The 22,611-nt window shown below is 39.5% G+C and overlaps 1 protein-coding gene across 4 annotated transcripts; it reads right to left on the bottom strand.

Annotated features, from left to right (window-relative positions):
* Positions 1-581: 581 nt before the first annotated feature.
* LOC111662476 (histone acetyltransferase KAT7-like) lies at positions 582-22,595 on the bottom strand. Of its 4 annotated transcripts, none has more exons than XM_023416353.2 (15): positions 22,375-22,595; positions 19,918-20,062; positions 18,081-18,299; positions 16,613-16,897; positions 16,434-16,516; positions 16,054-16,140; positions 14,783-14,881; positions 14,576-14,665; positions 13,388-13,579; positions 11,742-11,831; positions 10,990-11,130; positions 10,592-10,685; positions 10,194-10,340; positions 6,446-6,552; positions 582-6,252 (listed from the first exon to the last, which is right to left on the bottom strand). In XM_023416353.2, the coding sequence occupies exons 1-15, from the start codon at positions 22,387-22,389 to the stop codon at positions 6,154-6,156; spliced, it is 1,893 nt and encodes a 630-aa protein (XP_023272121.1). In that variant the 5' UTR covers positions 22,390-22,595; the 3' UTR covers positions 582-6,153. The 4 variants fall into 4 exon arrangements, with proteins under 4 accessions (XP_023272121.1, XP_023272119.1, XP_023272120.1 ...); XM_023416351.2 differs by having other exon boundaries at positions 14,555-14,665; positions 22,375-22,591; XM_023416352.2 differs by having other exon boundaries at positions 14,555-14,665; positions 16,613-16,894; positions 22,375-22,588.
* Between the last annotated feature and the right edge of the window lie 16 nt (positions 22,596-22,611).

Genomic DNA, 22,611 nt, shown 5'->3' with positions numbered 1-22,611 from the left:
ATCTCTGTTTTGTTGTTCATTGTCTTTCCTTTCAAATTCACCAGGGCTTCACAGTTAAACTGATGTGAAAATATATTTCATGAGCATTAAGGAGATTATTCATGCCGAATCCATCGTTATGAACTTTTTCATGTACAATAGTCCAGGTGTTTGTATCGGGACATATTCAGTTGGGACAGACTATAGAAAGCTGCCTCTGCTGCTCACTCTTAACTGACTTATCAGACCTCTGCAGCTTTCTGAAAGAATTTGGGAGCTGAGACCAACGCTTGGGAATGTTTATCATTATTAGAATGATATAACTTTATACATACCAGCCTTACGTTTTTTCTGGTTTCCACATTTAAGTCCACTCCAGCTATTGAACCTCTCAGCTGTAGATGCACAACATGTCATTAAATAGGGCAGAGTGGAGGCTCGTCTCGTCAGGACTGACAGATGTACATCTTAAGGGAGGCAGAATGGCACTTCCCTTGTTAGTGATATGCTCATACAGAAACTGACCAGACTCGAACGATGCTTCACCCATCAGCCCTCTCTTGCGCTGTTGCCGGGGGAAACAGCTAACACACAAACATCAGTCAAAGCTCACCATTTGCATTTATTGAAGAGGAGGGAAGGGGAAGAAGCAAGTACAAAAGCACAATTGAGCTACATATCTATGCCACGCTACTTTTGTGTGTCGCTGCTTTGTGTGCGTAGATTAAATAGGTAGCAGTACTACAACAGCTCGCTGGCCTATGGAAGGAGGTGATGGAAAGCCTCTTGTTTCTCTAAGTGTCCGTGACCCTGTTCGTGTGTTAATAACCAGCAAGATGCTCCGAACCTGTTCACCTATAGCTGCCACTGGCACAGAGGGAAACAGCAAGACAACAGGATGAAAAAGAAATAAAAATGGACTGCCACATCAAGAAAGAAAAGTTTCCTTAAAATGGGCTCATCTCTAAGAATAAAAAAATCAATCTGCTTATGATTCATTTGTAATTTTCAACACATTCCAGATTTTTTGACAAAGTGTTATGTAAGAGTCTTTTTCTGGTGAAGACAAATGTTCAGGTCCATTTTCTGCCGCTGTGAGAAAATATCCTCTCTGTTCATAATGGATTTCTTCCTGAATGACTTTTAAAAATTCAATGCAAGATTCCATCCATCAGCTATAAGGATTGCAAGAGGCGGGATATAACAGCGTTGACATGTAGAGACAAACGAAGATTTAGAAAACAATTTAGAGTCACCAATTAACCTGCTTGTCTTTGTACTGAGGGAGGAAGCCGGAGAGAAACCCACGGAGGCACGAGGAGAACATGCGACCTCCATACAAAGATCTTGGCCATACCGGGGTTCGAAACCTACAACCTTCTTACTGTGAGGCGACAGTGCTAACCACTGTACCACCCATTAAGAAAAACACAACTATAAAATATATGTTGTAGGCACTGAAAGCAAAATCACTCCATCATACCTTTGTAAAAACAAAAGTACACTCAAGGACAAAATTGCCGAACTATAGAACATCATCATCGTCAGGTGTTGCGTCTTAAGATCGATTTTTACTTTGAAATTCCCTCAAAAAGTAAGTGCACTTTCCTGTAAATGCACTTAAGAACTGACAAGAAAAAAAAAAAAAAAACACTCCCTACACTCACAACAGTCATGAGTAACTTCGCTCAGTAGCACGTTGCAGAGAGGTTTATTGAGAACAGGTGCTAAAAGGAAAAATCTCGTCCTCTGAAATGCACGAACTGTTTGTATTGACTTTTGAATCGGCCGGTGGGCATGACTCGTGAGCTGTCAAATGTACGACCGAAATGAGACGAGAAAACTAACCACAGGAATAAAGGAAATATAAACATGTAAAACAAAGACAAATGAATCCACTGATGACAGAAAGAAAACATCACTATACAAGAAAACAAAACAAAAGAAAAACATCTTCAAATGTATGCACTTTAAAGGCAACAGAAGAAAACAAATGTAAATTATGTAAGTTCAGGCTGTAGTTTGTGAAAGAAAATGATTTGTCCACGTTTGAAATTATGACACAAAAGCTACAAAAAAACAAAAAACAAACAAAAAAACATTCTGAAGAACAGCTGATTCAATCTGACATTGTTGGCCACACACCTCCGATTTCACAGCCAACTGCTGTCTAAGCTTATGCACAATGCTTAAAGGAATAGTTTGACGTTTTAGGAAATACACTTATTCTCTTTCTTGTTGAGCGTTAGATGAGAAGACTGATACAGTAAGTATCTATATAGTTACTGTCAATAGCTGCTTAGCTTAGCACAAAGAATGGAAACAGGGCTGAACAGTTAGCCTGGCTCAAGGTAATAAAATCTGCCTCCTAGCACCTCTAAAGCTCGATAATGAACATGTTATATCTTGTTGTTTAATCTGAACAAAAACCAAACTAAAAGTGTCAGAGCCAGGCTAACTGTTTAGCCCTGTTTTCAGTCTTTGTGCTAAGCTAAGCTAACCAGCTGCTGGCCGTAGCTTCATATTTACCATTCAGACAAGAGAGTGTTATCAGTTTCTTCATTTAACTATCAACAAGGAAGTGAATTTGCCTTTTTCCCAAACTGTTAACAAATCCTAAGAGCTGGTTACAAAATGAACATGTTGATCTAAATCAATAAATATGGAGATTGTCAATAAAATAAATTCAGTTTTTGATCAACCACAGTGGGCTATGGAGGACAAATAATATTACAAAATGCTGCTGACCATCACTAACGCATAAAGGTTGTGCTTGTATTTTCCTAAGCGCTTGCAGCACCAATTATGGCGGTAACAAATAGTGACAATGTGCAAAAGTGACACATTTTGATTCAATCATATGTCACTTTTAATAAAAGGAGATGAAACCTCTGAAATAAAAATGACCTCTGTCATTGTCTTTGTTGGTGGTGGGTGGATGCCCTGGATTCTCCCTCCTGTACCTTTCAAGCGTTTCTAAACACATTCAAATCTACATATAAATTTTAAATAAATATTTTTCTATTCACAAGGAAGCCGGTCCTATAGAGTAGACATTCCCCTACTAGACTTTGTCCTTTACGTTCTACGCAGTAGTTAACATATCATATTTTTTAAGAATATAAATAGCATATTTAAAAAGAAATCTAATAAAAAACTTGCTGGCCAAACACAGCTACATTTTTTTCACATGTTAACACACAGAATAAAAAAAAAGGAAACAAAACAAGCTAAATATGGGCCGTTCTAGCATTTATACAGTGGTAAAACCTCAGAGGTAGAAAAAGTGTAAAATATCGTTGAGAACTTAAAAAAAAAATCAACACAAAAGGACACAGAAAACACAGCAGCATGTTTGTGAGCTCCCACACTCCTAACAGCTGAGATTCCCTGTGTACCCTCACTGTTCATGGCATCATGAAACAACACAACCGACAGTAAGATAAAAGGGAAAAAAACAGAAGGAGGGGTGGTAACAAAAGGTCCCATCCCAGTGACATTACACTGTACAAATGTGGCCAATGGCAGCTATAGTTTCCTGGTTAACCGACTGATGAGTGAGACGGGTGAGATACTGGATGTGTGTGTTTTGTTGCATGAGAGAGAAGCAAAACTGATTTGCTCTGAGTTCAAGCAGCCACTGTTTGGTCTGTGCGCCATTTCTTTTTTTCTTTTTTTTTTTTACACAAAAAGAGGTAACAGACTCGACCTGAGACCATCTTAACTCCTCACACCATTTCAACCATTATACTTTTTCCAGAAAAAAATGTAATCAACTTGAGTTGATTGGATGCATGACATAACGCTACATCACTCTACAGCTGATCTGCCCGCTCTCAATATGTGAAATGACAATAGTGTTAATATTAATTAATATTTTATTCATGGGGATTACTGAACATCAAACTCGTGTGGAAATGATCAAATTCATTTAAAAGTCTTTTCCGGTTTCTGTGGGAAACCTCCGTTTAGTCATGTGACCTGAATGGTAAATCAAGGACTCCTATTCTTAGAAGCTTGATGCACTTGTCCTAGTTAATCACAGCCAGCTGGTCTGTGTCTGCCACAACGCGTTGCGTGAGTCAGCGTGCTGCCGACACGCGTTCTGTCTTGAAAATAGAATGAAATGCTGCACAGGTTCGATACTGGCTGTCGCAGATTGGATTATCGGGTGTGCCTGGTGGTCTGTGCTAATTAAGTGTCCGGGAGGAGGTGCGCTAACAATGCGCAATTACTTTCACTCTTCGGATTAAAAATGACATTGACGAGATGTCAGCAGCCATCCTACGTAGACTAACATCACTGACTGCTACTGTGGCTCGTGATTTTATGTTTTAGTCATACTGTATGTTGGAGAAGAATCTTGTTGAGGTTGAAGCCTGAAAATATAAACATTACACATAAACGGCGAAGATCGGCTTCTCCTCTATGGAATCCCCCACTTTTAATGACAGTGCTAAAGTCACTGCCCTATCACCTTCCAGCCAATCATGTCCCCCTGTGTCTCTTAAGCAAGCAGCTCAACAAACACTATCAGAATAAGGCAATTAGCACCTGTTAGCTAGAACGACAACCATGTCAAAGTGATTCTGAATCAAGAGGCTGCTGCTGTAAAGAAACACAGTCTGTGTTCACACTGTGTCTGCTCACACAGTAACGAAACCTCATTGTCTTTAAGCCTTAGTTCAACATGGCTGCCCATACTAACTACCAAGCTGACTAACTAGCTAGGCCGGCATGTGAACTTGGATTATTACTCAACATCAAAGTAAAGAGAAGTAATTCTGAATTACCCAGCTAACGTTAGCTGCTGAGAACACACTAGCGCTTCGCTTTGATGCTGAATAATAAACCAAACTAACAACCTGGCGTAGCTAGTTAGCTAACTAGCTGGGTAGCATGAGCAGCCTTTTTAAGCTAAATACATAAAACAAAAAAGTTAATGCCACTGTGTGTGTACTGTGTTCATTTATAGCAGCAGCTCGATAGTTGATTCAGAATTACTTTGTCATTGTTGCTCAAGCTAACAAGAGCAAACTGGCTAAAACCAGTAGCAACTGTTGAGCTTGTTAGATTAAGAAATGGGAAAAATGTGATAAGATGGCAGTTGACTACACCACTGTCATGAAAATGACATGAAATAAAAGTATCATCAAGTATAAAAAGACTTTTTAAAAAGGGCATTTTGAATTAAAAAAAATTCTGTTATGAAATAAAGATGAACTCCTATAAAAATACGAAAATAATTTTTTTATAATGAATTGAGATTTTGTAATTGCTGAAGTTGTTTCAAACATTTTTGTTTCATTTATATATATTACATAGTTTATTCATATGATTTTTTTTTTAATATATTAAACATTTTGGGGCTCCGTACTTATTGGCTTGTCATTTTAGAGCACCAGTGGTTGCACTTTCAAATGCACCAGTCATATTTAATAAACAGTGTTGAAACAAAAGTTTGAAAAACAGCAGTGACAAGGCAACAGGAAATCTTGGAAGTTTTCTTTCTACTGAACATGTGTTATTGAAAAGAAGATCATAACATGGATTAAAAAAAAGCTAATTAATAAAATCTGCAAAAGCCATGTAATATATTGCCTTAATTTAAGTGCCAGTGGCTTACAGTTGTCTACATATGAGACCTGAATATAAACACTAGGCTGCAGAGTCTAGTTTTAACTCAAATACATAGCTTATTGCTTCAAATACATATAAACCTTAACTCTTAAGTTACAATTAAATTAACCATCACTTTTCATGTTTTTTTCTTGCATGTAAAGTGTACACTTCATTAGGAGGCTCTCGCTAATGAAAACTACAGCTTGGTTAAATTTAACACAGCCAGATCTTAAAAACTGACCACATACATCAGTTTAACAAATTTAATATAGGATTTTTTCAGTTTTATTATTATATATATTATTTATTACTATTATTATTATTATTTTTCTTTACTGGACTGAAGTCAATTTCCCGAGCCATGACAGTGACTGCTTGAACCCACAGTAACTGACTCTGTAAGTGGATGACTCTGCTGTAGCTGACTGAAAGCGTTTTATACGTTAAAAAGAGTATGTGTGAGGGTTTAGGCTCAGGGTCTGTGAGCATGCCAGTGTACAGAGGAAAATCTGTCTGTGTTTGTGTGTGTGTGTCATGTGAAAGGAAGCTCCTCTACGTCCCTTTAGGCGGTGTCCATTTTAAGGCTGTGGGATCAATGGTCTTGCCATTACCACGTTTTGTCTCCTTGGCCTTCCAGTCATCAATAAGGTCCTACAGGAAGAAGAAGCACCTTAGCTGCAAATACTGATGACGAACTATGTCATAAAGTTGAAACGTAATTGTCCCAAGTACCTAATAAATGTTTTGACCAAAACTAATTTGCCAGAGCCTGTATTATGTAGAAACTGGACACGATAGCATGAAGGAAATTCTGACTTTTAAATTTGATTCTTTTGTTTCCTACCTGTCTCTTTAAAACCAGGTGTTTTCCCTTCCAGTATTTGAGCATCTGGAGAGACTGCAGTGTGCTAACAATATCCACTGGGTTCACTGCCGTCTCCTGACTGATCTCTGTGAACACAAGAGTTAAACACCAGAGTTAGAAGGTCAGAAATATGCGATTGATAAGACTAAGAGGCTACAGCCAAGCGATCTGCTCTTTGAGGCTATACTTAGGCACCATGGTGCTTTGAGCTAAATGCTAATGTCAAATGCTAACATGCTCAGAATGACAGTGTTGAAGAAATAGTTTGACATTTTTTTTTGCTTTCTTGCCAGGAGTTAGATGAGAAAATTGATCTATTCAATAAATATAGGGCAATAGCCAGCGGCTGATCAGCTTGGCTTAGGATAAAGACTGAAAACAGTGGGAATCAGTTGGCCTAGCTCTGTCTAAAGGTATCAAAATCTGCCTGCCAGCATCTCTAAAGCTCATTAATGAGCACATGTAATCTGCACAAATATGAAAGAGTATAAACAACAAGCTGTGGTTTGATGCAATGTTATTACTTGCTGATGTGTTGTTGTCGCCGTGTGGTTGCCAGGCACCCAGAGGAGACTTCTCATGTAAATTTCAACAAGAACGCAAATAAGCGCATTTCCCAAAATGTTAAACCATTGCTTTATGATGTTGATATTTAGCAGGTATGATGTTTACCATAGTCGCCATATTATTTTAGCATGTCAGCTTGTTAACTAGCTAATTAAAATTTGCTGCTAACACTCATTAGTCAAGAGTTCTGCAGGTGTTTGAACATAAATCTTGGTGGTATAGATAAGGATAAACAAAATCATTATAATTCATACTGTCAGGGACATCAATATCCACAACCAAATTTACTGCCAATCCATCCCATAGTTGTGCAGATATTTAACTTTGGACCATCACCGGCCACTAGCAGGGATTAAAACTAGCATTAGAGAACAAAAAATTACACAACAATTACAAAGCAAGCATAATGCTCTAAGATGTTCCTGGAAATACAGTCACAGAATGTTTTATATGCTTAATGAAAGATTATTGGTTTGTTTTTGCATCATGAAAAGTGACAAGCTGTTTTCTGAGGTCAGTAAACATGAACTGTGGAGCTGCCAGGCTCTGTCTTTTTAGATTTCAGAGTAGTGAAGATACTCACTGGGTTCAATTACAAACTTTAAACATGGATAATTTCTCTACGAAGCTAAATACTCACAGTAACATTAAACATTTAAAAAAAGAAATTGAATTTTTTTTGCTAAACAGCTGCATCATTGTTGTGGATTGTGCTGTTTCTATGCAACTGAAAAACTCCTTCACTCAGCATTATCAAACTTAAGATAAACTATGACCATATTCAAAGTTCCTTCTGTGTAAATACAGCAGCGTAGCTAGAACTAATCAAAATGCTATTGAATGATGATCAGTTCCATTTTGTACAATGTCATGTGTAGCTAATCTCTACAGGCATGCCAGAGAAAGGCAGAGAAGTCGTATCATGTCTGTAGTGAGAACGCATTGAGTGCAGACCGGAATGACTTATTATTACTCAGTGTGAGTTGAAAACATCTTTTTAAATTCTAAATAACACTTTAAATTCAACATAAACATCTTGAAAAAACACAATCTCAAAAGAAAAGAAGGGGAAAAAAGTGGTTTTGACATGAGGGAACAGAGTGTACTGAATTACATGCTGTTTTGTTATGGTTGCTGTCTGACCCCTGTGGCATTTCTATTATTTGATGTTTTCACTACCTCTTTATTTACAGTGACAAAAAGGTTTTGTGAACAGTAGCTCATCTAAAACGAACTGCAATATTATGTTTTAGTTAGTCCTGGTAGTCAACTGAAATTATTTACAACTCTACAGCACTTACTCTAGAGTTACATATAATTAGTGCTGTTAAAATCGTGATGGCTCGGGGATGTAAAACTTTAAATGCGCTAAATCCCACCTCTCCCTATTTAATATGAACAGCTTAAATGGAGAGCGAGGAGCAGCAGGTTGCCAGTAATGGACAATTAACGATTTAACTCCGTCTGCTTTTCAAGAGTTTTATGAGGAATGAAATGCATTCAACATGTTGGTTGTTAAGTAAACGCACTAGACATGAAACAGTATATTAATTTAGTGTCAGGATCATAGTGAACAAAAATAATCACGGTTATCAGTATTATCACATATTGGTAAAATGCGCGGAAAATGTTCAAAAAGTAATAAAACTTTTACTAAGTGTATGTTTACATTTAAACATTAAGATAATATCATGTCCAACACATCTATCAGCATCAGCCAACTCTGTTAACAAGGATTAGCATTATTTTTCGCCTGCTGTGACGTCTTTCAGACACAGAGGCTGTAGACACACCTGTCACCTGTCCAGCACGGTGCTGTTAAACCAGAAACACGGCGGCTACACGGCACCGGGATGACAGTGAGCTGCAGCCACACAATCACCGACCGAAGCGGCTACAGCTCACTCCTTCTCACCTGCGTCTTGTCTCTGAGGTCATGTGACATCGCCCCGAGCAGAAAGGCAAACTCGTCTGGCAGTGTAAAAGGAGTTACTCGCCTTTTTAGCGGGTTTACTCGCTTAAAAAACAAACCAAAAAAACTATAATACCTACAAACTTTGGTGGGAAAAAGTTTTGGAAGCTGAAAAATCTCCGCAGCAGTGCTGTCACTGCTTTCCGCCATGTTTTGACTGACGCATTAACGCTACGCATGCGTGTGGGAGACGGTTGCTGGTCGATGCCTAACAGAGCCCACGGTTATAGTGATAATTAAAATTTAAACGGTGATACTAACCGTCTGGCATTTCTACCGTGATATAGCATGAAACCGGTAACCGTTTCATCTCTAAAACACACAAAATGTGTCGTGGTGAGAAACACAAAATGTAAACAGAACTTTTGTTTGTTTATGAGAAAACATAACAGGGCACTTTTTAATTTAATTTCAGGCAACAATCTGAGGCTTCTTAATGAGAAGTACATGTAGCAGGGGAAAAAAAGGAGAAAAAGCTCTGATGTCATCTGCTGGTGCACTTTGATTGAAATTATGTTAAAAACAAACACTGTATCATTGCCCACTTGTATGCATGCTAGCATTAGATGACAATGTTGGTCACTCCTGACTGAAATATCTGAACCATAGACTGTAAATAAAGATGGACGTAGCCTCCAAGACAAGCATACACTCACTCCCCTGTCAATCAAAGCAGTCACACCCTCAATTATGCAGAACTTTAAGCCTTAAAATTTAAACCAGTGAGTTATTCTACTATACTTATTATTACTCTATACTTTTTTTTTGGTTTTCACCACAGTAACAGGGATTTTTCCTCTGGAATGGACACAACCATCACAACAAAGCTGCTGGACTGCATGTAGCGTTCCCCCAGTCGTCCGAATGAGTTTGGGATGTTGTTGTGTGCATCCACCTTCATTTATCAGCTTGACCCTCACTTGGTGAGGCTTCAGTGCTCTCTGATCCATTCACACATGAATGCATGCATACACATATTAACACACGCACGCAAACACAGTCTCAAGCATTGCTGACCTGTTGGGGCTCTTACATTCCTTCCTGACATGACAGTTTATTTTACAGCTTCTTCTTCTTATGTATGATGAGTGATTCAGAGATCTGGACAGACCACCGTCCAACCTTCTTCTCTCCTGAAATGTTTCTGTCTCTCCCCATAATTGTGTGTGTGTCTGGTCCTATTCTTACCTTTAATGGAGATCTCCTTGCCCTGGAAATTGTTCAGGTAGCGCAGCAGCACCTCCTTCCAGTAACTCCGGTAGCTGATAAGGCCCAGGTCGGACAGAGGACGCTCAGGTGAACCCACCTTCTCCTCCACCTTTGACAACAGGTAACCTGGAAGAACAGATCGGATAGACCTTTTTGTTTGATTTTACTTTTTAGCACTTTCTTCCTTAAGGATATAGAAAGAGGAAATAAAATAAAAATATGAATGTCTGTAATATCTAAATCACACATATTTTTCAGACAGCCTCCTAAATCTGCTGTTATTGTGCTGAGCAGAATCTCTGGCCAGTGTGTATGGAAGTTAAATTTATGAGAGTAAAGCACACAAAGAGAAATACACACACTGTGTCTGTACTCACTGAAGTCTATGAGCATCTTGCCATAGCCCTGCCTCATGTACTGTGGCATAGTGAGGATGCAGGACACGTTGTAGTTCAGGAAAGAGTTCTTCTCCTGCAGAAGGAGAATAAATCCATAAACACAACAAACTAACTGACACAGGTTTTGGATATACTCTATATCTTGGGGGACTATGTATTGATTAAAAGCAATTTATGAACTTTAATTCTCTACAGTCCAGAAACAGCAAATCAGTGTTTGGTACAGTTCACTTCCAAACCTACAGCTTCATATCATCAAGCAGCTTGGAAAAACATTCTCCTCTCTGGTAAACACTTAATTTGAAGGTTTCTGTTCAAATAATTCAAGTGTATTGAAAAAAACGGTTCTGTGACTCAGTAATTAGCACCCTGGTTACCTTAGAGAAGTATCCGACTAGGTGGCACCCTGTGTTGTCAGCTTCAGTCATGACGTAGAAGAGGAAAGGCTCGACGTCGTAGTACAGAGTCTTGTGGTCCAGGAAGAGTTTCGCCAGCAAACACAAGTTCTGACAGTAAATCTGTGAGGAAGAGCAACACAGACATCATAACTCATCAGAGCTTATTGGTTCACTTCACAGTGACTTCTTGTCAGCATTTATGACAGCACGCTGGTGAACAGTCCATCCCTGTCTTTGTGTAAACACAGCTGTCTAATCTCACACAGACAGATCTCTGTCTCATTATAATTACAGGATTCTGGTCAACCAGAAGTGAAATTTTTACATTCAATGCAGCCATTGTCAGTGTCATGCCAGAACCTGTCATATGAACAGATTTGTTCTTAAGTTGAACATACCAGCGATTTAAAAGAACTTGTTGCATTTACTAATTTAGACATGATGTTCACGAGTGGCCCAGACAGTCTGCCTCTCTCCACAAGAGGATTTAAGATGATGCCTTCTTCTGAATTCATTTTGACTGACTCATCCACTTGACCACCTCCCATCTAACTTAGGGACTGCTAATTTTGATTCAAGATGATTTCTAATGTCTAATGTCGCAGTTAAGTTGAGTTTGCAGAGCCTGACTCAGAGAGAGAGAGAGACAGAGAGAGAACATCACAGATTAAAGTAAGAGAGGTTCATGTACCCAAAGGAAGGTCAGGACAACCTGTGCATGACTCTCTCACCTTGTTCTTCTTTCCGTCCACCTCAAACACAGAGATGTTCCCCTTCCTGTAGATCTCATCACCTGGAGGATGCTTCCACACACACTTAGCCTTTATACAACAGGGACAAACAAGGAGGAAAAACAAAGCAAAGGTTAGTTTATATACAGGTTAGTAAAACAAAGGTTGAATTCACATCTCTACTCTGGCAGATTGCATAAAGTGTTTTTTAAATCTCATTGGCTGTTTTTCATTGGTTTTAGAAATTCTTTTTCTTTTCTTTTTTTTTTTTAAATACTTCATTGTAAAAAAGGGCTCAGTGTACTACAACAAAAGTGGTCTGTTTCAGATCCCAGTTCAGCAGAGCACCCAGTCTGGTGAAAGCTCCTCTTCTTACGTCTCTCACTCAAATATAGAAACAGTGTGAACTGCATCAGAAGGGCAAAGTTATAAATCTAAATCGAGTCTGCACAGTGCAGGAATAAAATTATGAATCGCCTTAGGCACTGAGATAGTGAGGTCATAGTCTGAACTACAGCAACAGCCCAGACTCCATTTTCACTTTAATGCTTCGACATTACTGAGCGCAAGCTTAAATTCTTCTGGGTATCAATCAGAGATAAAGAACCAGTCCACAACCACACCAGGAAGAATTTGCAGCATTTAGTTGTGTTCTTTGTTTTTTTTCCTTGTTGAAATGTGGAATGAATGAGAAAAAAAACTGCACCAAAATATTTGAATATTTGATATTTTTATTGTAAACTGTTGAAAAAAAAATTGCATTTATTTTCTAAAACTAGATGGTAAATGAACCTAAACTGCACAGTTGGTGCAGGTGTGCATTTATTTCTGTAATGCAGCTTTTGTTATAAAAATGGAGGTATTTCACAGCTAGTCACATTTGATCATTTAAATGTACAAGTCCTAAACAGTAATGTACATTACATCTAATCTGAGATGCTGATGACAGGCAGAGAAGCTGCAGTGTGCAGTTTAGGAAAGAAACTACAGGAGAAGCTGTGTGTTCAAAAATAACTAATACCAACAACAGTGTATGCAAGTCTGCATAAAAAAAAAACAACTTTACTCATAATTTGCCTTAATCTATTAAAGTAATTTTTCGACTATGACTAATTTACAGTACCACTGAAATAAAGAAAATCAATCCCACTGTGTATTTTTATAGCTAACAATTCTCCGTCACAAGCGGTTAACACAACACACATATCATACCCTTGTGAAATTGTCAGTAAACTATTTACAAATCAGGCAGATATGGAGCAACACATAAGCAGGCTGTGAACAGTGAGTTTATCAGAGCTTCTTCACTGAAAACAGCTGCTGCTTGTGACATGAAAGTGGAGAGAGCAAAAGCCTGGGGTGAAAGTCTTAATAAAACTCAGCTCAGAGGACAAGCAGAGCTAGGTGATAATTCTCTGTGGGTTTGTCACTATGAGCATCGCCTTAAACGTGCATGCAATCATGTGATCAGCTGTTAATATAAGATTACTTACAACAGCTGAAAATATTAAACGTGTAGACACTAGACAAGTCTTTTAAAGATAAAAATAGACTAATTTGTCAAGTCAATTTATCAGGTTATGTTTTTATGGCAGTCTTCAATTTTTTAAGTATCTGGCTTCAAAAACAAAATAAGGCTGCCTCACCATGTGCCTGCGCAGAATGGTCTGGCTCTTCATGTACTTAAGGCAGAACTCGCACATGTAGAGCCTCCCCAGGCGGGCGTACTCCTCTGGATATGGAGAGTGGTACCAGGTGTCCAGCTCATAGCGTCCAAACACGATGGTCTTTATCATGTTGCTGCCCTCGGACACCTGACCGGCCAGACGGAGCTTCTCCTGCACAGGCCAGGACAGGAGGGACAGGGAGAGGGGGAAAGGAAGTGAAAAGAGGACAAGAGGACGAGAAGAGAGGGCAGGCGAGCAGGCAGAGGGGGAGAGAAGAGAAAGAGGAAAAGATCTCAATTATTCAGGGAAGAGGATCGTGTGAGCCCAAGATCACACTTAAGGAAACCTCAGTGGAGGAAACCAGCCACAGAAAATATAAAAATAAAACAATAAAAATATGTTTGAAGAAATATAAGGATGAGGAACAAATAGGAAAAGGCTAAATATGAAGGTATGAAACTAATTTCTTCTTTACATGTTGGGTGCAAGGATTTTTAAGAAAAACTTTGACAAAAGAATTATGACACAGTCATAAGAAAAACTAGTAGAGGGTAGGATTTGTTGGAAAACAGTGTTTTGATACCACAGTATTATGAAAGTCTGTCAAAAATGAATTTAAGACTTTATTTGTGTCAAAATAATTTAAGGTCTTCAATCTGAGCAAGTTAATTTGAATTTTTTTAAGACTGCCAGCATTACCATGCAAGTATAATACGACACTGTTCACACGTTTTTCAAGATGACTTTTATTTTGCAGTGAAATAGAAATTAATACCAGCTTGAAAATCCTGTCATTAACCCAAATCTGTTGTTTGCTTTGGAAAATTGTATACCATTTGTACCGAAGAGGCCAAAACATGCAAAACCATTTATGTGATAGTTTGAAGTTAAGCCTGATTGAATGTAACAACGCTCTCTCATCTGAATGGGTCACAAAGTAACAGAGCAGGAGAACAAACAATTACAAACAGGAAGTGATTGTACAAACTACCAAAAATATCTCAGACTCCTCCTGAGGCTGCAGAGGAGGGTTTGCAGACTGAAACAGAGAAGAAGAGGAGTAAGGCAGAAAAGAGGGGACAAAACAGAAGGGGGGGGAGGAGTAAAGAGTAAGAGAGGGAGATGATGATGAGTTTTCTCTCTTACAAGATCGTCCGAGGCACGTGCCTGCGCTTTCCTGAACAGCTCGAGGTCGTAGTCGCTGGTGATGTTCTCCAGCAGCGGTTCCCGGCTCGGCCCATGGCTTTGACGGTGCTCCTGGCAGTGGAGGAGGGTGGAGAAGAAAAGAAGAAAGACTCTCAAAATATAATATTGGGAAATACATTTGCTTTGTGTTTGAACTATTGCGCACACATTTATTTCTCACCCACTTACCATGTACGTATCCTTCTGCTCCTTATTGAGGCCAGAGTTCCTCTTCCTCCGCAGCTCCGTCACCTTCTCCTTGTAGCGCAGCTGACGATCTGATGGGGCCTGTGAGCGCAGAGACAAACACTTCAACACACAAGATTCTGCACTTGCATTTTTGGCCCATTACATTTCAAGGAGTGGCAATAGTAGAGCTAAAAAAAAGAAAAAAGATCATTACTTTAAATTTAAATGTTTGATGATTACACTGTATATAAAGAAACAATGTGTTGCTGAGTTGTACTGATTTCCATTAATACTAATGCAGATATTTTGTGACTCCTGGATAAATAAAAAATGTACATAAAATGTGAAAGTTCATATTCAAGTCCACCGCGTTTAGCCCTGCACTCAGATCATTGTTATGTAGTCTTCTGTCTGAAGAAATTCCACCCATATGCTGATGATACTGTGATCTATACCCATGGTTTCCCTGCTTCCAAACTTAATAATACAAAGAGCCATATTAGAGCTCAACAAATCATGTCTTAAGTTCAATGTAACTAAATTAGCAATATGTTCTTCTCCTGATCCAGATATGATGTTAGCAGATCACAAGTTACAAGTTGCATCTGAGTTCAAGTAACTGGATGTTTGGATCAAATATAGTGTAAGCACATTGGCATTATTTTTTGGGATGAGTACTACAGTATTTCTTGCACTATCTTGTGTATGCAAAGTTCATAATATGTCAGTTTATTCTTTTTCAAGCGTTTTTTTTAACATCTGGCCAGGGACAGCAACAAATTAACCCCTTTAGGCTAACTCTGGCTCAGTTATGGGTTTTCTCTGTGGATCAATGAGAACTGTCCTTGTCAAATAAACTAATAAACTACATGAGAAAAATATGTCAGGATGAGTCCCACCACACTTACTGCGACTTAACCTACAGCAGCGCTTCATCCCTATTCTCTGGCCCTGCTACACTGAAGAATCACAGATCTCTGACCTGAGGTCTTACTGCTTCAGGAGTAATGCTGCAGTGTGCAGGAATTTCCCTCCATTCATACACACAGACACACAAACTAACACACCTTCAGTTCATGATGAAGTGAACTGGACAGGTGAAATTAAGGAAGGGTCACAGCCTTCACCTGGATTCACTTGCTCAGTTCAGTTGATAAGAGAATCATCTTACAGAAAGACAGAATGTGTGTAACTGTATCTGTGTTTTACATGTGAGCGTGCATCACTGTGTGTTATGCTTGTCTGATGCACTTGTGTGTTTTGTGCATTACCTGGTTTCTTGTGGAATGTCTGTTCTCGTCCTGACGGTGTGATAGCGTCCTTTCCTCGGCCTGTTTGTCGCGCGTTGATGCCTTGCCCTGACAAAAACATCAACACTGTCTACCACCAACGACTCACAGGCAGCTCTGCAGTAACAACATTACAGCAACCTCCTCCATGTTCCTTGAGGCTTCGCAGCTTGACAATTTCAATTTGAGTCTGTTGGCTTCCTTCGGTTTCATCCACTGGACACTTGGTCGCAGTGTGTTGTCTGAGATGTTCCCATAATAGAGTAATATTACAGAAGCTAAAAAGTAGTTTGGAGACAGACTGAAGGAAAATGTAGCATATTTTTACTCCAATGTGGCTTGTTAAAAAAATGTGTGTGTACCTTGCATTCATCAGCAGAGAGGTTGTGGTAGAGAGGACATCCAGATATGGAGAAATGTCTCTCATGCCTCCCTGTTAGATGACCTGAGTGAAAAAGAGAAGGAACAATGGCCTCAGAGTGGGTCTATCGGTGCAGCACATCAGATCCCATAAAACATGCTTCAGTGTTTGTGCCCTCACCCAGTGAGTTGCAGCCAGGTGTGGGACACTTCATGTTGAAGTTGTAGCTCTCGTGGAAGCGCCGTCGCTTGGGCCGGTGGGAAAGGTCATGGGCGGCGGCCTCTTTGAGTGACAGCTCTTTAGCCAATCTTTCGTCCTCCTCTTGTGAAACTACAATATCGTTGCTAGAAGACACAAGGTCGTTGCTTGGACTGGAAACCTCAAGGTCTGACTCTGAGGATGGAGCGTTGCCTGTTGGGGTACGAGGAGGGGTCTCATCCCTGTCCGCCCCCTGCTTTAGGTCTGCTGAACCAATCCAAGAAAACATTATCAATGACAGAAAATGTGTATCTGTCGCTAAGTATCCTCCGGTTTCATATAAATGTTTTAACACTTTTTTGTGATAAAAGTATCTAGCCTTTCTATTGCAAAAAGTCTGTCTTCAAAGAAATCTCTGTAGGCTGCAAATGTGACCACATACAGATGCAGTTAACATCCTCCAGCAGAGGCTGCCAGCAGAGAAATTCAATAGTAAAGACTAATGTTACTGCAGCAGACCAGTGTTTGAGGCTAGCAGGTGAATGGGAGGACATACTGCAGCCCATTTCCTTCCCCATTTTTCCAGTTACTCTGAGCTATTCAAGATGTCAGGCAAATTTCTTTTAAATATGAGATTCAAACCTCTGCCAGTTTCTTTCACTTTGTGTTACACCCCAACACGTCATTCCTAGTATCAGTTATATCTGAGGTCAGACTAACTATTTTAGCACACTAACACCATGCTCGGCTACCAAACTTGTAACTGTCTTCAGCTTTAGTCTGCTTTTTCAAAAACTTCAAATATCTTTTATATTTTGTATTGTGCAAATAAACCAGGTCGACGGGACATGATATAATTAAAATGATGGTAATAATAACCATTATAAATCATGATTTACTGTGTATCGTTTCATTATATGAATCAATGTTAAGGTAACTAATGATAAAATTGAATAAGCAAACAATCTAAGTACAGATGAATCTGCTTTAATGGATGGAGGTGTCTGGGGTTATAACAACAGCTCCTGGTCTGCATAAGGTTATCCATTCGTTCCAGTGACAGTCCTGGAAATGTACTGAGACATATTTGTCTTCTTTATAATCAGGAACACACTGTGATCACAGACAGGCCTGATGATATTAGCTAAGCAGCACCACAATGGATGAATGAAACACACAGAGAGACACCCTTCGTCTTCCTCCCCCTCCTCTCCATCTCATCCGCATGTCATTCCTTGTTTCTCTGACCCCCCTTCCTTTTCAACTCTCTGATCTACTCATCAGTCTTCTCTCTCCTTCCCTTCACCCTTCCCAGACTTTACTAGCCTTCCTTCTTTCCTCTGTGCCTGTTTCTACTCTCTTACAACAGCATCCATTTTTTTTTGTAAGCATCCCTAACGTACTGTACACATCTTGTTTTAAGACAAACAACTAAGACAAAAGGTCTCACCATTAGCCTCAGTGTCTGAGCCAGACGACCGACTCTGACGCAGTGGGTATCTTTTGGCTGTGGTGTTTGTCGACCCCTGTTGGCTGCGTGTGACCCTGCGCCCGGAGGAGAAGACGGACGCTGCCACTGCCGTTGCTGCTGCCGCCTCTCCTCCTGAATTCAGGCCTTCATCAGAACCCACGGCCGCAGGAGAACTGCTCCGTACTGAGCTGCAGTTATCTGGAAGACAAGAGAAGAGAAGAGAAGAGAAGACAAGAGAAGAGGTCAAGATTTCCACTTTTTGAGACCACTGTCCTCAGCTGCTTTTATCTGTTGGCTATACTTGTAAAACATATAAAATGCATTAGAACTCAAAGTATCCAGCTTTATAAAAATTTATCCTAACTATCTTCATTATAAACATACTAATGAAATTAGAAATATACTTTTTTCATAATGATTACTTTTACTTTGAATATATTTTACTGCTAATACACAATTTTCACAAGTGTCTTTTTTATTTCATTTGTGACATACAGTTATGGCCTTGAATTATTAGCTGATAAACGGATCACTCTTAATATAAATCATTTTCAAGCAACAATGACAAATATTTCTTTCTAGATTGTGAGGATTCACCGCTGCTGTCTGTCTTACATGATATTAAACTGAATATCTTAAGGTTTTAGACTGTTTGTCAGACAAAACAAGCAATCTGATATCATCAAACAATTAATAAAGGAAATAAACAGATGAAATAATAATAAAAATAACTTAGTTGCAGTGCTAGTACTTGAGTGCCCTGTGGAAAAAACAGATTAAAGGTTTTCCAGATTGATCGCTTAAACCTGAGCAGTAATCTGTAACTAAGGACCTCCAAGCAAAAATGGTAAGAAAAAGGCAGGGTTACTTGTTGCGAGCGGCCTCAATGGTTATGAAGAGTCTAATTCCGCCACAGAAAAGACGACTGAACCTCTGAATCCACTTCTTCCTGGAGCAAACACTCAGCTGTGTCTCTGTGGGGACTGAGGCAGCATAGCCAACTTCTCTCAGTAACAAAAAGCAGAGGAAGCAGTGTCGGCCTTTCTTTCTCTGTTGTAAATCCCCTCTGGCAGCCACAGCAGAAAGAGGTCACACAGGGTGTGTTTGTGTGTCTGTGGTGGGGGGAGGTCAGCCTGTCTGAACCCATTCATGCTCTATCACTGCCCATATATAATAGCTACTGCCGAACTGTTGAAGTGAGGGGGGGGTTGAGGTCTCTGAATGAAAACATCCTCTCTCATTAAAATGCCTCACATAAACTAAATTACACTGCATGTAGACATATTTGGCTTGATAATAACTATAAGTAGAGATCAAATATGTATGATCAAAAGAAGACTGTAAAGTTCACTACAGGTCAAGAGCAGAAAACTAAACTATGATATAATAAGTAGCTTTAATTACACCCACAAGGAAAAATGGTAGGAATATTAATTTATCTTAACTTTCTAAAGTTTAAAGAAAGATCCAAAGAAATGTATTCCTATGTTCATGGTGAAATAAACTGGTGTAGTTAGACAAGTGTAAAAGGTTAAAGGGGTCTAATGGGTTTTCATTCTCTGCAGTAAAAGGGAAGATTATATTTTTATAATTTTGTTATTTTGTTAATTACACCAACACCATTACTTGTTAGCAGGTAGACTCCTGATGCTAACCTAAACGATATGTTTATTTATTCCTTTGTGTCCATAAAAGTCCCTCATGTTGCTTCTACTTTCACAATGCCTATTAAAGATATACTGTACGTACAGTTGGTTTATGTCACTTCTTGTTCCTTCTACAATGGCTTATTTCTCAAAAAACTTTGCATGTTTACCTTGGGAGCTCTGACTGAGGCGCAGAGATGCGCGAGTCAGGCGCGTGCTGCTGCGTCTGTGCGCGCTGTCGGAAACTTCAGTGTGCTCGAGATCGGCGGAAAAATCCGAGTCCTCAGTCCCGTCCGAGCTGCTGCCTGCGGTCCTCTGGAGATAACAATTATAAGAAATGTGTGTGATTTAACTCAAAGTCTGCACTTAAAACTGTGTACACATTGAAAAATGCATTGAAACTGACTTGAGAATAAATTTGTGTTGTTTTTTTTTTTTGTTGTTTTTTTTTTACCAGCGGATAATTCAACAAAGATCCCATACTGAGGGGGGAGGAGCATCACCCCCTCCACATCTCCTCCGGCTCTGGACCCACTCTTATCACGATGGGCTTCTCAATAAAAACTCAAAATGAGCTTAAGCAGCATCACGGACACTCCCAGACAGCTGCAATTGTACCAACTCCAATTTATCTGAACGCCTGAGTGCACCTTCCGCGTGAATTTCCAGGGTGTTAAATCGGCTATTTGTTCAAAAGACTGTTTCCAAGAGCGCCTAAAAACTCAGTAAAAACCAAATGAGCTCATGAAATGTATCTTAAACGTATTTTACCGCATAGTTTGTCAAAACTGCTGGCTGACACAAGCTGCCTACCACACGGAATGAAGGAGTGGGGTGATGCTGATTACGGAGGCGTATGAGGGGCTTCACCCTACGCCTCTCAAATAGAGACCAAAATCCGGCTGGGTGGGGGTGGGGTGAGGAGGCTCTAGCGGTAGCCAACATGTCATTTGCATTCAGAAATAACATACTGGGGTCTTCATCCATCCTTTCAAACAACAGCCCAAATGTGCAACTATAGGGCTACGTATTGTATACCAATTCATTCGTTTAATAAATATTTTGTAGATTTTTATGTGTAATAGCCTATTTTGTTCATGATCATACTCATCCATTTTTCATCAATTTAGAAACGATTCATTTCCCCCTCTCTTTTTTTACAAGTTTAGGTTCAACTTTATATTTAAAAGGTCACACATACTCAGGAAATTACATACATTGTATAATAATAAGATAACTCTTCATTGATCGTCAGGAGGGAAATTGGTTGTTACAGCAGCACTAGAGACAGATTGGATAAAGATACTACTAGAGCCCATCTACAGATGAGATCACATTCTTAGCACTGACCACACCCATCTCCTAACTTGGCCTTCATTTCCATGTCTACTACACACCTGTAAAGTTTACTGACTTCATCTTACACGGTCGTCACGGTGATAAATAGTCCACAGACAGACAGACGGACAGACAGACATATAAACACCTGCCAAAATACTCAAAACTGTAATTCCCACTACAGTAGGTGGCTTCAGGACAACATTTTGACATGATGACACGCACGGAGACTCACAAGGTGAAAATAATACCAGTCAAACTGTCTCGAATGGTAAAAATTATGAAAATAGACCAAAGAAATTGAGAATAAAATGAATTGAAAGCTGTATCAGTTACAAACTATAACTATATATAAGTCCGGGAGACTATAAAGAAAATAGTGATAATAACTATACGATAAAAAAGAAATAAGAAAGCTTCATATAAGACAATATCTAAGCTTGTACAAATAAATGTACTTTATGTGTATTATGTAGAGCTGATAAATGCCAAATAATATTGATAACATCGCTGTTAGACTACTTTTAGGACTAATAACAATTAAATACATTTTTACAGAACTGAATGTTAAAAACAAACAGCATAAAAATGGACAGAAAATAACAGGAGCAATAAACAAACATCACTACAGCATGCAGCACTAGCGCACTTTATGGTGAGCGCGTTTGACAACTTCACAACAAAAAAAACCCGAGCACTCAATTTGCATATGACCAATGAAATTGAAGAGGAGGCAGGGTTTGACGGAGCCGAACCAATGAACACAACACTTTCCCGATTCTGTCCAATCACAGGGTTGTTTTGGTACGGACGCTTCGTTTGATCCTCGCACCCAAAGAACAGCCTGTTCCCTCTCGCAACAGTTAAAGCTGCCGTTACAGACGGTAACGGAGGTCTGCGTGCCTCCACAGGTTTATAGAAATCTGCCCTCAAGTCGGAAAGCCCACATTTTCAAAGCCTTTCTTACTGCAACCTCAAGAAGGGACACTTAATTAACAACAACAGATTCTTGCAACTCAGCAATAAACATGAGCTAGCTTAGCTTTTAGCAACAACACAAACGGCAGCACAGTTGAGTGATTCTACCAACACCGACATTCAACACACATCAGAAACTCATTAACGGCATCTTGTAGAATCGCAATTCAGCTCACAGGTGGTCACAGGTTTTTGCACACAACCTAAACGTTGTCTCTACGTTGGCTAACATTAGCTATGACGTTATGTTGTTGTGTGTCCGGAGAGCAGCCTGCTCTTAGGGCTGAGTCTGCAGCAAACATCTGTCTTACCTTTCTCCGGGGCATTTTCAAAGATGTGACGTATCTCCTTTGGCAGATTATTACTCCGTACTTTGGGAGCAATTTATCTCAAGTTGTACAAACAATAAGAACAATAAATCACCAGCTTTTGACATGAACCAACTCAGCTGAAAAAAGCGCATCAATTTCTCCGCACTTCCGTGAGCGCAAGCGCGTTCGTTTTTTTCAGGTACGTTGACAAAATGCGTCCGGGTGAACCATACGGCT

The sequence above is a fragment of the Seriola lalandi genome, unplaced genomic scaffold (assembly GCF_002814215.2).
Source record: "Seriola lalandi dorsalis isolate HSWRI2012SDOR001 ecotype SW California unplaced genomic scaffold, Sedor1 jcf7180002054563, whole genome shotgun sequence".
Lineage (NCBI taxonomy): Eukaryota > Metazoa > Chordata > Actinopteri > Carangiformes > Carangidae > Seriola > Seriola lalandi.
Note: the sequence above shows the minus strand (reverse complement) of the source record. Positions and strands in the feature narration are given on the sequence as shown.

Excerpts from the sequence above, each read along its gene's own strand:
- LOC111662476 (XM_087176644.1), bottom strand. The coding sequence starts at position 20,247 with ATGCTCCTCCCCCCTCAGTATGGGATCTTTGTTGAATTATCCGCTGGT. Across the intron at positions 16,141-16,433 it reads TCTCTGCTGATGAATGCAAG|GGCAAGGCATCAACGCGCGA; the intron begins GTACACACACAT and ends TGTTTTTGTCAG. Across the intron at positions 13,580-14,554 it reads CACGTGCCTCGGACGATCTT|GAGAAGCTCCGTCTGGCCGG; the intron begins GTAAGAGAGAAA and ends TGGCCTGTGCAG.